Here is a 14,974-nt window from a genome sequence, read left to right on the forward strand (position 1 = left end):
GCAATGTCTGCTGCTGCTGTTCTAAAAAACTGTATTGGGAATCGCTTATGTTGAACAGCTCCTAATTTTTAGGGGAATCTCTAATGTGAATGCTTATGTTGATCATTTGGTTGTAGCAAAAGCAGCATTCTCTTTGCTTTAGACCTCATGAGGCCAAGCAACGTGAGGGAGTTTCCTTCTGTCTTTGTTATAGGAGGGCTTCAGGTATCTCTTGCACTTCAATTCTGATTTTTGCTGAAACCTCCTTTGTATCCAGAATTATGATTTCCAGAAGTTCTGCACAACCTCATGCAGCTGAGGACTGGTGTGTCGGAATAGCACAATTCCTTTATCAGCCAGTGCTTTTAAACTGCTGAAGCTGTTAATAGTGGATTTTAGTGCTTGCTGGAATGTTGAAAGTGTTGACCTGATGCATACGCCATGTGAAGAATTTACTGCACACAGGTCTACTAGGAATCTAGAGCAAAACAGGCACAATCCTGCCCAGACTGGGTGGTTTGAAAGATGGCTATTTAGCAAATATATCATGTATATATACTTATATATCAAGAATACACTTGATTAGTTTGTCTGTGACCCAAACTTTTTGATACTTGTTTAAAAAAGTAAAAGAAGGATAATATGCAGAGTGCTTTAGCAATCTGTGTCATGTATGTTCAGTTAAAGAGCTTTGGGTTTAGTGTAAATCCTCAAAGGTCAGCTACCCCATCAGATACAGCAAGTAAGGGCAGAGTCTGGCAACTTTAACAATACTGAATCTGTGAAGAGTCCCTACCCTTTGTGTTTGAGCCTCAAAGTTTGAAGCACATACTCCAGGAGAAAAAAAAAAAAACATTTCCAATTGTAGAGCATGCTTTGTAATAGCAAACAGTGAGTATGACTGCCTTAATGAGCACTGAAAATCGATGTGCCTAACTTGGAAATATCATGCACCTTCTTAATTATTTACTGGAACAATTCTCCTGGTGTTGTAGAATATTTTCCATCAGTTGTAATCACTAAGACGCTACATTTCTTCTGGTATATGTGCTGTGGTTCAGTTAAAACTTTGATTCAGTCAAGGTAAAAACAATAGATAAATCTCCACCCTGTTCCCATGGGCTTCAATGATCCACAGTAACTGTTCCTAAAAAAGTTTTATTTGAGACACAATGAAACTGAAAAATTTGCTTACTGACTTACTGAGGAAGCTGGGGAATATACAGGTTTAGCACACTATTTTAGAGCTATGATATTTTAATATGTCATTTAAACTGCTATAGTTTGTTTTTAAGAGGTCAGTCCTTTGTTTCAGTTCCTCCAGCTCTTTTTCAGTATTATCCTAATGTCTTTTATTGTTTTCCTTCCCCCTCTGTGAAGCTTATTCTCAGCCAGTGGATAACCATATCAGTCCATCTGCCTACCTGGGACAGTCCCTGCCCCCAGCATCACCAGGGAGATATTCACCAATTCCCAAAGGAATGCTTGGAGATGATGAGATTACCAGGTAATGAATAACCAAAGCTAAGTGTCAAACTGAGTAACCAAGGAAGCTCCAAGATATGGAAGAGGGCAAAATACTAGTGAACACTATATTTTATTTCAAGAAATAGATGTTAGTTTTTTAACTCTTGCAACCCTGTTGTAAGGATAAAACTAGGTATATTTATATGTGCATATATATAGAGACAGACACACACTGTATTTATCAGTCCAAGAATAGCATGGACAACAGCCCTGGAAATGCTGCATACATTGACAGATTTTTTAGGATGGTAGTATGAGCAGACCAGAGATTTTCTTATTTTAAAGCAAGCATGTTTGAGTCCTCCCTGCCCCCACAGACAAGAGTTTGTTTTGATGGATTCTAAATCCAGGAAGGCTGGAGAGCTCGTAATCCTTTCGCATTAACAGACCGTTCATTCCTTCACTGTTTCAGTAGATTGCATTAATCTTTTGATCATCATTGCTGATAAAGGGAAGCTCTTGTAATTTTGTTGCCCTTCTGTTCTGCAAGTGTAGGGATGTTACACTGCACTTTCAGTATGCTGTTGCTGAATTCTGTGTCACACCATCATCTGATATGGATAATGTCACTCAGATTCTGAGGCAGGGTCCACCAGGATTGAAACCTAAGTGGCATAATAAATTGGAGAATTGATTGTAGTGTAGTGAAAGGTAGGATATATCTTTGTACTGATTTTTAACTTAGGGTTAGGTAAACATATAAGCAGAAATTATTCTGTCCTGTTGACATCCTCATGGTTTTATTTCTTTCCCTTAAAATTACTGTAAATGTCTATTTTTGTATTTCTTCTGAAATATGAGGGCTATTCAGAAATTATTTAGATTTTCTTTAAATTACCTTCTCATGTTACACTCTCTCCATCCCAAAAAGAGACTTACAATTTTGAGTGTTATTTTAAAAGATACAGCATCCTTCTCTTCTGTCTCCTGTTCTGTTTTTCTTAGTGTATTAGTATGATCCAGAGCAATACATATAGAGATTTTCACAATGTCATTTATTTGTGATCGAATAGTACTCTGAAAAAATGAATATAATAGTTGGTGGAGGTGAAATTTGAGAATTTGACCTTAAGATGATTTAATAGCTAGTGCAAAAATTGAGTTATTTTTAAAGATTGGACAAATGATACTTTTTGTTTTGGAAAACAAAGCAGCTTCTTACTTTATCTTGTAAATTAATAATTAATGCCTCCAAATACTTGCTGTCCATTAATTGTTCTTTAGTGCTCTCTAGTGATTTTTGAAATGCAGTGCACAGTTTCTCTGTTTTATTAGAAATGTCTTTTTCTGAGACCATTTGTGCTTTACTTGTATTAAATCAAGTAGCAGGTAATAGATTTTTGGAAGGAGCCTTTCTGCATTATAATTTGACTGGTCTTATCAATATTTCGTCTTTCCTCCCCTCATTCAAGTTAGGAGGGGATCCTATGAAAAAGAGTGCAAGAACTAGATTTAGTTTAACTTCTTCAATTGCAGTTGCTTCGCTGAAATTGAAAATGTATTTGAGCATGTCACAACCTACACTGATGTTCTTGAGCAATATGGAAAATATTATGACATTTAGTGCTGAATAGGATTGTGGCATAGAAGGAATTTATTTATGCATACACAATTACAGATTTGTTCAGATCACCTAACTACAGGGAGGGGATTTTGTTTTGCATCTAGAAGCTTTTCTAATTGATTTATTTCACTTTTACTCATATCTAGTGACCAAGATTTCATATTCCTTTCTTTTCCTTCAGGGAGCCTAGAAAGGTCGTCCTACATCGAGGATCAACAGGTCTTGGTTTCAACATTGTTGGAGGAGAAGATGGAGAAGGAATTTTCATCTCTTTCATCCTTGCAGGAGGGCCAGCTGACCTGAGTGGAGAGCTTAGGAAAGGAGATCGTATAATTTCTGTAGGATTCTTTGTTTCTTTCATTTGAACAGCAGCAAAAGTTTCCCCCTCCCTGCATATTAATGCAAATTAATGATAAGCAGAAAATGTTATTAACTGAGCTAAATTTGAGGTAATGGAACAGATGCCAATATACTCCCAAACTATCTTTGAGGACTTTAGTCTGCCTCAGCTTCTAATCTATAGCCTGATTAAAATAGCACTTCTCTCTCTGAGACATTCAGTGAAGACATTAACTTACCTTAGTTTCATAGTTAATTTACCTTAGTCTCATAGCTGAGGGCTGTGTGTGTCTAAATTGAAAGAATGAAGGTTTCAGAAGTAACTCTTCAGATGAGATGGAGACACTTGGCAACAGTGTCTAAAACTGGGTCTTTGCTTCCTGGAGTAATTGCTGAACCTCCTATTAGTCTTAAAAAGATCCATCTCATACCTCTCTAAGGGTTTTTACTATAGTAATATTGAAGGTCATAAATATTTTGTGTGTTTCTTTGTGAAATTACTTAATTTATGGAAAATAATTTCTTTGGAAAATTACTTTGTATTTTGGAAGTTTTTTTAAGAGGAATTAGATCCTTTTTAACAGCTGTTACTAAAACTGATATTAAAGCACATCTTTATTTTAGTTTGAATTATGAAAACTGCTTTTGGTCTAAAATGTGGAACACACATTTCTGCTTCAATTTTTTTTTTTTTGTTGGTGCTGTTTGTAAATCTGCTGCATTGAAAATAATGCCAGATTCACAGAGGGTGTTGTCTGTCACTGGGTGTGGTGACAGCATGGTCTGTAGGCATTATTTGGCTAAGAAGGTCCCTGAAACATCACAAAAAGTAACATTCTCTTTTTCCACTTAAAAAGTGAGAAAACACTCTTAAACAAGAAGGAAGTTGACCTTTCACTGAGTGATATACTATGATAGTCTCAGTAATTCTTAAGAGGGGTGTATATAAGAGAGGATTTTATCGACTTTTCATTTCAGGAACAATGCTGGGAACGGGAAATACACTCACATGGAAACTAGTTTGTATCCAGTTGACTTTTTCCACAGGTGTGTGTTTTGTGGTGATAAACACAAGCATTGATTTTGATAAAGAGCTTATTCTGTATTACTTGTAGGTAAATGGAGTAGATCTAAAAGCAGCAACCCATGAACAGGCAGCAGCAGCCCTGAAGAATGCAGGCCAAGCAGTGACTATTGTAGCTCAGTACCGTCCAGAAGGTAAGGGTAGCTTTATACATTTAATTCCCTTGCACAACTTGAAACTCAGAGCAAGATAATCTACAATGTCCTTCCATCTAGCACCTCTTCTGAAACAAATAATGTAAAGGACATGTTGTCACATGTAAGTGAGCATAATTGCAAGTGTCCAGACTGGAGTATCTGCCATGACTTGCTACATTTCTTGCTTTCACCATTGCAGAATTTCTGTTTCTTCAGTAAATACTGCCGCTGTCATAACATGAAAATTAATCCAGTGAATCCAGAACTTAATAGAAATGCCCTATTGTTCTTTTGTATTTGCAATTGTCTTCATCCTTTAATATGGTGGTTTTATATGCTTTACTAGTAGGAAGATAGAAGACTAATTCCTTCTTTGTTATGTTGATTCAGATGACCTAAGGAGGCAGTCAGGTTTTCATTCCTTGGATTCACACTGAGCTGTTATTTCTATTTATCTGGCAGTTTCTTCTGGTCCAGATTAGACTACATCTGATGCTGATTAACCATCCTTGTGTGTTCTGCAGAGCACTGCATCATCAATATACATATTTGTCCTCTTGTATTTCTGCAGCACATTTCAAATACCTCTATTTGAAACTTTAAAAATGTAATGGTCCTAAATGAAATGCTTGAGTCTGTAAACTCATCTGTTATTGGTATTATATATACCAAGACATTTGTTGTTTTATTAACTGTGATGATCAGCAAGATCTAGATTTGTTGGCCCAGCACCAAATCTTCCTTGCAGAGACTTGTCTGTTTGAAATTTTCCTTTAGCAGTACCATTAAGAGGTAAGTGTAGGTGTCCACCAGGACTGGACATGGAGCAGGACTGATGCCTTCTTCTGTTAGGTGGCTGATAGCAGCATACTTGTAGTCGTTCTTTATTTCTTATTTTCTGTTGTGTTTCTTCTGTCCTGATCTCCTGAAATGTTTGAAGCATTAGCTTTCACATTCCCCAATCCCACGACCTACATCAACATCACATCTCTCCCTTTACCCAGGAACTCTCTCCATAATGAGGCTAAATGATTACTTTGTCTGCTTCCTGGTCAAATCCCTGCAGCCAGCCTGTGTTGCCAATGCCTGTTTTGTCTCAGGAGGATGTGTCTTGGTCACATGTTCCATATGTACATTGCTGTGTTCCAGGATTCATTTTCTAAGAGTACTTACACTGAGGCTGCCTTTTAAAAAAGAACAATGAGGTCAGCATTGGTTCTGAAATACTTGCTTTGGCTTTGTGTCAGAATTGTCAGATATTTCTGTTGATACACATGTGGCCTATCCTCTGCTTGGCTCCTCAGTGTTGTCATGGGTGGTTCAAATTGTTGCACCTTCTTGCTTCTTGGGTAGGGGCCCCTCACCTTATTGAGAAATAAAATGTATGCTTTTATTTATTTCTGAATTGTCCTTTTGAGCACCTTACCACTTTTTTTGTTAAAAGAGGGCATTTATGGTCACTGTTTCTACTGCCAGGAAGGCATAGTGAGGTGTGGCTCCTAGGAGAAGAACAAATGTTTCTCTGGTGTAGGATATGTGCTTGCAGGACTCAAGCACTTTGTTTCCCTTGCCCAAGGATATATGCAGGATTCATTAAAAATCAGCAGTTTTTCAGTCCTTTCTTTCTAGGATTCAGGCTTTAAGTTGAAAATAATCCTTTCATACTTTGAAAGTCAGAACCTTTTAGAAGAAGAAAACTAAATATTTTTGACTGTTTCTGCTCTTCCTGAATTGGAAATAACAGCTTTCTTCATTACCATTTGTCCTAGTAGATGATTTATTTTCTTGTAATGTGTACGGAGATACTTGACTGACTGCTGAGATTTTGAGTCATTGCACAGAGATTTGCCCAGATCAACATACACTGCCTCTTAGAAATTACTCAGTAATTGTCACTTGTGGATTTCAAGGCTAGAGCTAGGCTTGTTCCTTCATGGCTATGAACCAGACTGTGCAGATGAGCTGCATTGAGAATTCACTTCTCAAAGACTTGTATGGCCCTTGAGAGGATTCACATGGGAGAAGTTACTCAAATTACCTGAGATTATGGGCAGGCATCTGACAAATTAATCAAAGAAAGGATTGATTTCCCCCCCCCCATCGAGATGATTGGTCTGCATTGAGCATCTTGCCTTCTGAAACAGAGGAATCTTGAAATCTCCATTTGGAGTGAAGATGTTAGAATCACATTAGGGCTCACTCTACCCTTTTGAGGTATGCCTTGAAGGAAAAGTGTAACTAGAAAATTGAGATAATTGTACTTTGGAGGTAAAGTATGAATTGATTCATGGCCAACATATCTCAGAGAGCTGTAGTTACTGGTGTCTGACATCTGCCTTATTCTTAATCCTCATAAAACAAGTCTGAATGGAAGTCCAGCTATCAGCTTTATCAGGTCTGGTGTGGGAGGTAAATGGAATCAGATACTCATTGTTTAGATCTTGGAGATTAGTAGAATGTTTCCTTAAAGGTTCCTCTTCGTTTGCATAGGAGGGCAGTCTGTTTGTGATTTGACTTTTCAAATAGAAAATACCATCTGTGTGATTGAGTGCACTTGATAAAAGTGTGCGTGTTCTTTGGTCATCTTCGTATTTCCTAAATTATAGCTTCATATGGTAGTCTTTTCTCCTCACTAGATTCATTTAAATGGTAAACTTTTTATGCATGTATCTGTGTGTATGTTTTTATAATTATCCTCATTTTTTGTTTCTGTCATTTGGAAACAGGTTAACAATTGTTAAAATATTCATAAAGTTGTTCATTATTGGGTGTTTCTCAAATGTCTTCATAAAGATGGAGAGCATTGGTTATAACTGTTTGTATTGCATATGTATTTTATTTATATTCATGAATCCAGCAGAATTTTGTAAAAGATGCTGACAGCTAGGACAGATCAAGGAGATTCTAGACATCCATCAGGGTTCATTATAACTGAGTAAAAAGATTCAGTATGATAGGAACATTTGGAAGACACTTGGGACTGATTCACTTCACTCCCTGTAATTGTATATGACAGTTTGTATGTTCATAGATGTGGTTGGGAATGCTAATTTATGTTTTTACATCCTATCACATTTCCTATTTTCCCATCATAAATTTCCCATTTCTCTTTCTCCTCCTATTTTTGGGAAAAGAGGATTTTTACAAGGAGTTCTCTCATAGGAAAGCCTGAGTTAGGCAATAGAAAAATGAATCAGTGGAAAACTCTTCTCCATGCAAAAGCTTGAATTTTCCATATCTCTCTCTTCAAATCCATGGTAGCTAAACTCTTAATTGCTGGGTTTGGGGTAGGCTATTATGGCTGAATGAAATGGATTTTATTGAATTTGGGCTCAACTTATGTAACTGCTGACTTTTCTTTCCCTTAACTCTCCACAATGTTCTTTGGTTATGGAATTGGGTGAAAACAGATGTAATTGCATTCTTTAAAATGTCCTTCTGGGCATTCCTTTAGTTTCCAGGAGTGCTCCAGGAGTGTAAATTTGAGGGGTGCCTTATTAAATTTTTGTATTCCACTGAATTAAATTTCAGCAACTTGCCAGCACTCTTAGGGGCAAATAAAAGCCAAATATGGAATGTGAGTGTGTTTTGCTGTTTACAGAAGTGGCTCATGCATCAGGCACCCCCACAATTGTACTCAGTTGACCTAAGGCTTTCTCCTTGTAAACTCCAGGCTTTATCTTGCAGCTTGCCAGGAGCTAATGTTGGAAACTGGTTGCCTCTTTGGTTGTACTGGTACATCCATCTGTGGTACATACATGCCATGGGTGTTATACAGAGTCTCCCAAGTTGGACAGATCAGTGGATTTGGACCTGTTGGATCTGGATGCTGCAGAGAAGGGATCTGTAGTAGATGAGCAGGAGTTTGTGAAAAAGGAATTATCCTGTAGAAATATGGTTGAGAAGTCAGGATGTTCTTATTTTCACCTTTATTTGGAAACTTTTCCTTACTCCCTCGCTTGTACTACAAATTTCTACCTCCCTTCAAGACATCACTCATGAATAAAAGGAATTTTGCTTTACTGTGAATTCAACTGGAAAAGAAACACTGTGCCCTGGAGCAGTTTCAAAGTAGGAGATGTTGCTTCAGTGCACAAAAGTCTTTTGATAAGCCATTTTAATTTGTAGTAGCTTCTGAACCATTTAATTTTCATGTTGCTCCTTGGCTCTGCAGACACCTCAGTGCCACACTGCTGTGTCTCTGGGTTTCCTGCAGAGGTAGGATGGCAAGGCAGAATTGTAATGTTGGTGCAGTGAAATGAGAGGAAGTACTAAGCAATTTGGATATAAGTGTATCTCCTGGGAGTGGGGATTCAGAATGGTCAGAAATATGATTGTGCTGCATAGCAGGGATACTTGAGTGCTTGAAGGGAATGTAGTGAGGAGAGGAGCAGCAAGGGGGAAGTATAGGACTGCAGAGGCTTACAGGTCTTGGAGGGCTCTGTGTTTCACATTGGCGTCCATTGTTACATTCATGCAAATTAAAAGGTCATCTGAAAGGTAATAATAATGTTGCCTCAAAATTCAGAATTTCTGGAAGGTTAGATTTTGCCATTTCAAAAAGGTATGTGGTGCCAGTGGGCTGCCATAACTGTATTAGAGTTTGAGTGCATTTAAGTGTTTAAAAAGAATAGAATAGCCAAACAAATATATTAAAAATATGAAAATACATTTGATTGAAATTGGATAGAAAATAATTTAGCGGGTTAAACTTTCTATTGTAGTTACACTCTGCTAGATCAGAACTGAGCTGTATTAAGGATGTGGATAACATTAATTGCAGTTACATAAACTGTGAAGCCTGCTCTTGGAAGGCCTTGAAGAAGGCAGCAGGCCAAGTCTATTGATATCAGCAGTCATTCACTGGTGACTTCATCTTTCCCCAAAGCAGGGCAAAATTCACATAAGCCTGTCATGGCAGAAAAGGGTACCAGTCCTTTCTGTTTCCCAAGGATTACCTGACATACCGAAAATAAAATTATAATATCTTTTCTGAAAGAGTTGTAAGATGTTTAAGTGATCAGATTAGCTTCATGTTCTTAGGTGATCTGGTGGATCAGTGTAAGATTAGGAGAAGGTAGAACCAAAACATCAAGAGAAGATTTCAAAGTATTTTTGTAAAGCATCTGCTTCTGAACCTGCATTGTTCCTCTAGGCAGTTAACACACATTCTTTCAGTTTTAGTAATGGAAACTGCATATTTTTCATTCTCTCTTGTCTTTAAAACAAATGACTTGAAAGAGAAAGGAGGAAACACAAAAGTTTTGTTAGAGCTTGCTGCAAAATGGTCAATTTGTGGCTGATTTTTCTGTTTACAATGCTGCATCTATGTACTGTTTTCTAGTAGAATTCAAGAGAGAATAACTAAGCTCTGGGAAATGGTGCCATTTTCATATGTGTAAGCTAAGATTGGTTTCTGAGCATTGGCACTGAAATATGTTGTAAACCTTCTGTCTGCAAAAGTCCAGCTGGAGTAGCATTAAGCCAATAATGCTTGTACAAAACTTAATTTTCAGTATTTTTTTTATCAAGGCTGAGCTTCCCTTGCTTTCTAGATGAGGACACAGATTTTCTTAAATGAAGGTGGTTCAAAAGAGCAGTGCATCCTGATTTCATAAAATGAAAAATTCTTTTAAAAAATACTTCAAAAAAAGTTTGCCCTTTTGGGTATGTGGTCCCTGGTTTTACAAGTTTCTGTTCTTGCTTTGTATCTGGTTCTACTCATTTGCAAGTAATCTAGATTAGTCAATTAGAGTATCTTCAAAACTGGACCCACTAAGATTAGAAAAAGGGTTTTACTATATATAGCCCTGATAGACACTATAAGGCGGCTTACACATGTTTTAATCCTTTAAATCCTCACTCCTACTCTTTAATATACTAAATAAAATTGCTTGTGAATGCTTGCTAAGCCTTCAGCAACATTTTTAGTGGATTCAGCTCAGCAGTAACTGGACCTAGTCCCTTTAGAGTTTTCCAGGGTCTGTGGGAGGTGTTCTTAACTTAATGCGGTTTTTCTATTCTTTTGAAATTTCTTTCAAAATTTCTTCTTTTAAGTGATTAATGAGATACAAGCTCATTAAACATTAGAGTGCATGAAGTCACCAACAGCATGAGGAATTCTTTGTGGTCTGTCCCAGACAATGTTAATACCAAATGACAAGCATTGCAGCAAATATCTCCTCAAAAAAGATTTATGATGTTTGTATTGTGGTCCATGCATTTTAAAAGAAAAATGGAAGATCAATGCAGGATCAGTGTGATGGTGGCCGTCCTAACTACCAGACTCCATTTATCTCTTTGGAAGCACCATGAAAAGGAAAATTGAATATTCAGAGAGTTGAGAAAAGAGTATAAATCAGTAGTTATATAAAATTGTCAGCACAAGAGTCCTGCTTAGACAGATCCAATGGGTCCTGCTAAAGAGGGCTTTCCATAGACAGATGGGAAGAGGGAAGCAAGGGGCATACTTTTATAATTAAAGTGCACTTTTTCAGCTCTACGTGGGTTCAATATATGTAAGAATCTCTGCTTCTCAGCACTGTGCTGCCATCTGTTCTCTGTGCACACATCCTGGCTTCCTTGAGTCGCTGTTCCTTCTGTGCTGTTTGCTAAATTTCCCATCCCTGGTGTAGCCTTCTGCTCTCCTGCCCCGTTTGCTAGAATGTGTGTTCCAGACCAGATGCATTTTCATTGCAGCCTCATTTTTCTCTTCCCCTGCCTGCACAGACAATGCACCACTTTTCTGTGTATCTGTGTTTTGTTGCCCACCAGATGGGCAGTCCAGGAGAGTTTCAGTGGTCAGATCCTTTCTGGAGTTCTGATTTTCAGTTTAAGTAAATATTGACATTGAAAACGTTACAGATTTCTAGGTAAAATCACTTTAGCAGCGTGGAATCAAAGTAATCTTCCAGGATTTGCTAGTCTTCCCTTCTTTTTGTTTCTTGCTGTGGAATACATGCAGACATGAAATAGAGCAGTTTTAGTCTAGTTTTGCACCATCTGCTTATCCAGTGTAATTTTAAACTTGAGCCCAGATGTGTTCATCCTCTGTTCTTAACGACTGATGATGTGTAAACCTGAGTAGGCTTTGGGTTTTTTCCTTTGATGATGATGGGGTTCTGTTGGATAAATGCCATGAATTGAAGCAGGAAGTGCTTGTGCTTCCTTGATCTCTGTTATGACAGTAGATACTATTCTGTCCCTGCCTCTAAACTACTTGAAAACTTTGAGAAACTTCTAGTCAAGAAAAAAATGCCCTTATTCTAGTTTTCTTATTTTATTGTGTTTTGTCATAGTTTTGCTTTCCTAAAATTCAGACCCTTAAAGTTGGTTCTGAGTGAAGTTTCATTCACTGCTGCGGCATATACATTCATTTCTGGAGCCTGACCAAATTCTTACTGAAAGTATTGAGAGGTTGGATTGTGTGGTTTTCTTTTGGTTTTAAATTTCTTTCTGGGTGGGTGTCTGTGTTTCTTGTACCACCATATTGCTTATTAAAACAGTGTTTCAGAATCTCAGTGTTTTGATGGCTGTGGAAATTGGAAACATATTTGTAGATGGAGTTCTAATGCCCAGCCTGCTTCATTTGGGTTAGAATAACTTTTGCTTTTTCATATAAATAGCTTATACTATTTCTGTTTGGTTACCCTGATAACACTACACCAGAAGTCAAATGCATTCCTTCCCTGCAAAGCTCTTCCATTTCCTGCTGACCAAGAAAGCAGTGTGTCCTTTTTATCTTGTTCACTGTACCTGTTTCAGCTCCAAATTTCTGGAATGTTGACGTAACTAAACTTTCTTTAAAAGTTACATATTTATATGTGCATTATATGATTTTGTCACACCCAAGTGGAATTTTGTTCTGCTGTTCACTGTGATTTAGGGGAACAAATATCAAATTTGTCATACATTATATATGGCTATTATGCATAACAAAAGAAAGAAAGGAATTGTAAAGAAAGTAGTTCTGTAGCATTTGTGAGAATCTAGGGATGATAAGCTGAAGGAAAGTAAGAGATTGAAGATGCAAAAGACATTACTTGATATCCAACTCTTCTTAATCACAGAGATAGAAATATAACCTGTCCTACACAAATTATAACCTCTTCTAGATAAATTAGCAGAGCTCACACTTTGCTTCATAAGGCTGATGTTGAAGCAGCCCTACTTTGTCAACAGGACACAGGTGCTGCTCTTTTGGGTATCAGACCAACACTGCTTTTGTGATGCCATGAAGAGTCCTGCTGCTGTATTATTTTCTGTCTCCAGCATTAGTTTCAGTGCCACTATACCTAATACTAAGGTGTTTTTTTTTAAAAAAAAACCCCAAATACTGTGTACTTTTCAGCTCCAAACCCAATGATGGTGAGATCCTGTTCCTCCCAAAACCTTCTGTTAAGAGGAATGTAACTCGAAATTTAGCTAGCTCTACATCAAAGGAGCTCACCAGATTCTGACTGCACAGTGCTTAAGCTTTTCCTAAATATGAAATTTCTTGGCACTCCTTTTTTTTTAACATAAAGCCTTCTCAGTCCCAGCCCATTAGATTCCTTTTTCTGCTTTATTCATATGGCAGGAGCCTCTGTGGAGAAGTTATTCTCCTCCTTACTCCTACAGATGTCCCTGTCACTCATTCAGCACTTACTTCCCAGGAGTTCTGATGAGAAAAATTAAATTAGTTCAGGAAGCTGTAACACCAGTAACCAGAAGATGAAATATAAAGTTAAGAAGCAATACTGGGAAATAGTCTCCCTGGTAGCTCTCTTACATATATGTGCTGCATAGGAGGAAGTCTGATTCTTCAATAAAATTATTCATGATACAGAAATTTGTATTTTTTTACAGTAGCTATTGCAAAGAGCTGCAGTTATTTTTAGTGTTGAACAGGCTGTAGCACAAGAAAACTCTGGGATTATCTGGTCTTTTCTGTACTTACTTTCCTTTCACACAGGGACATACAAAAATCTTTAAGGTTTATCGTTTCTTGGGTATAAATGAGTGAAGTGAGGTGACTTACCCAAGGCACTGCAGGGCAGCAGTAGCACAGCAGGAGTGGGCTGTTCTCTCACTGCACCTGAGCCCTTCCCCTAACGAATGTTGCTTTCTAAAAAATGTCATTTTCTCACATTCCTTTTCAGTTACTGTCCTGTTATCCTACATTCTTTTGTTATTAGCGATAACATCGGTACTGGTGGAAATAATGGTTTTGTTTCTCTTGTCAAACAACCTCATCAGTTTGATTTAGTGCCAGTAAAGTGTTTGATCTGAACTTTACATGTAAAAAGACGCTTGGTGTGGTTTTAAAATCTAAGATATCTTAAAAGCTACTAGCTTTTGCTTATAAGGAACAAAAGCTAGGATTATTGAAGAGACTTCATATTGTCATAATCTGGATAGGGTTAATTATAGATGCTATTGGTGCTCACTGTATGATGGGTGTGTGGGGACAAAGGGCCACAGAACATAATATGATGAAACATTCACGGTTTTTAGATGGCTGTTGAAGGAACCTTAGTTTAGAGATTTTCTCAAGATTTTTATTTGAGAGCCCTCTCAGTCTTGCACTTCCTGAATAGCTGTGGTGCCTGCAGGGAGTGAGGGTGCAGCTCAGGAGAGCAGCTGGTGCCCGCTCCAGCAGCACGCACCCCGGCTCTCCCAGTGTTGACTTGTTATAATCGGGCATCACGTGGTCTCCTGGGGAAGGTGCTGGCTGCACAACGTTTCCTTTGGCTGGGAAGGGTTTACAAGTGGATCTGTTGATCCTGAAGTCCAAACTATTCAGCTGAAGGAAAAACTTACTTGCTCTGAGTTCGTATTTTATGCTGATGGCATGTAAGTACCTCACTTCAGGAGCTGGTTGACCTGAAGAAGCAATTACTGTTTTCCTGCCTGCCTTTGTAGCTAAAATCAAATGCATTTAGCATAGTTTTATTAGTACACGGTGCTGCTTAAGAACACAATCCGTTTTTCCAGGATTAACATTGTACATAATTCTGTGGGGGCAGTTTGAATCTCTGATGCCTTTTACAAGTGGATTGAAATTCATGCCAGAATTCTGGATTTTTTTTTCCTTTCCTGAGCTCCCAGAGGACCATGGTCTTATTTCAGAAGATGTTTTGCATATTCCCACCTTGTAGTGTTAAATTCTTTATCTCAATCAAATCCAGTAATTTTGAAGTACTGACATTTTTCATTTCCATTTCTTAACATTTTAAATTTAAAATATGTAGTTCTTGGTTAGAAACATGTCTTTCACGTATATGTTCTGAAGTTTCCTTTCTGTCATGGATTAAAATTTATCTGTAGCTGTCTTTTTATTACTATGAAATTGAGAATTATTAG

At 37.7% G+C, this 14,974-nt stretch overlaps 1 protein-coding gene across 19 annotated transcripts in view; it reads left to right on the plus strand.

Moving 5' to 3' along the window:
* Window positions 1–14,974, plus strand: part of DLG1 (discs large MAGUK scaffold protein 1) — a 146,437-nt gene that overhangs the window by 104,336 nt on the left and 27,127 nt on the right. For all 19 annotated transcript variants that reach the window (XM_062499552.1, XM_062499553.1, XM_062499554.1 and 16 more), the window contains 3 exons: window positions 1,360–1,486; window positions 3,252–3,408; window positions 4,525–4,627. In XM_062499552.1, the coding sequence (XP_062355536.1) occupies window positions 1,360–1,486; window positions 3,252–3,408; window positions 4,525–4,627 (387 nt within the window). The remainder of the gene's footprint in view (window positions 1–1,359; window positions 1,487–3,251; window positions 3,409–4,524; window positions 4,628–14,974) is intronic.

This window comes from Cinclus cinclus, chromosome 10, assembly GCF_963662255.1.
Source record: "Cinclus cinclus chromosome 10, bCinCin1.1, whole genome shotgun sequence".
In the NCBI taxonomy this organism is placed as follows: Eukaryota; Metazoa; Chordata; class Aves; order Passeriformes; family Cinclidae; genus Cinclus; species Cinclus cinclus.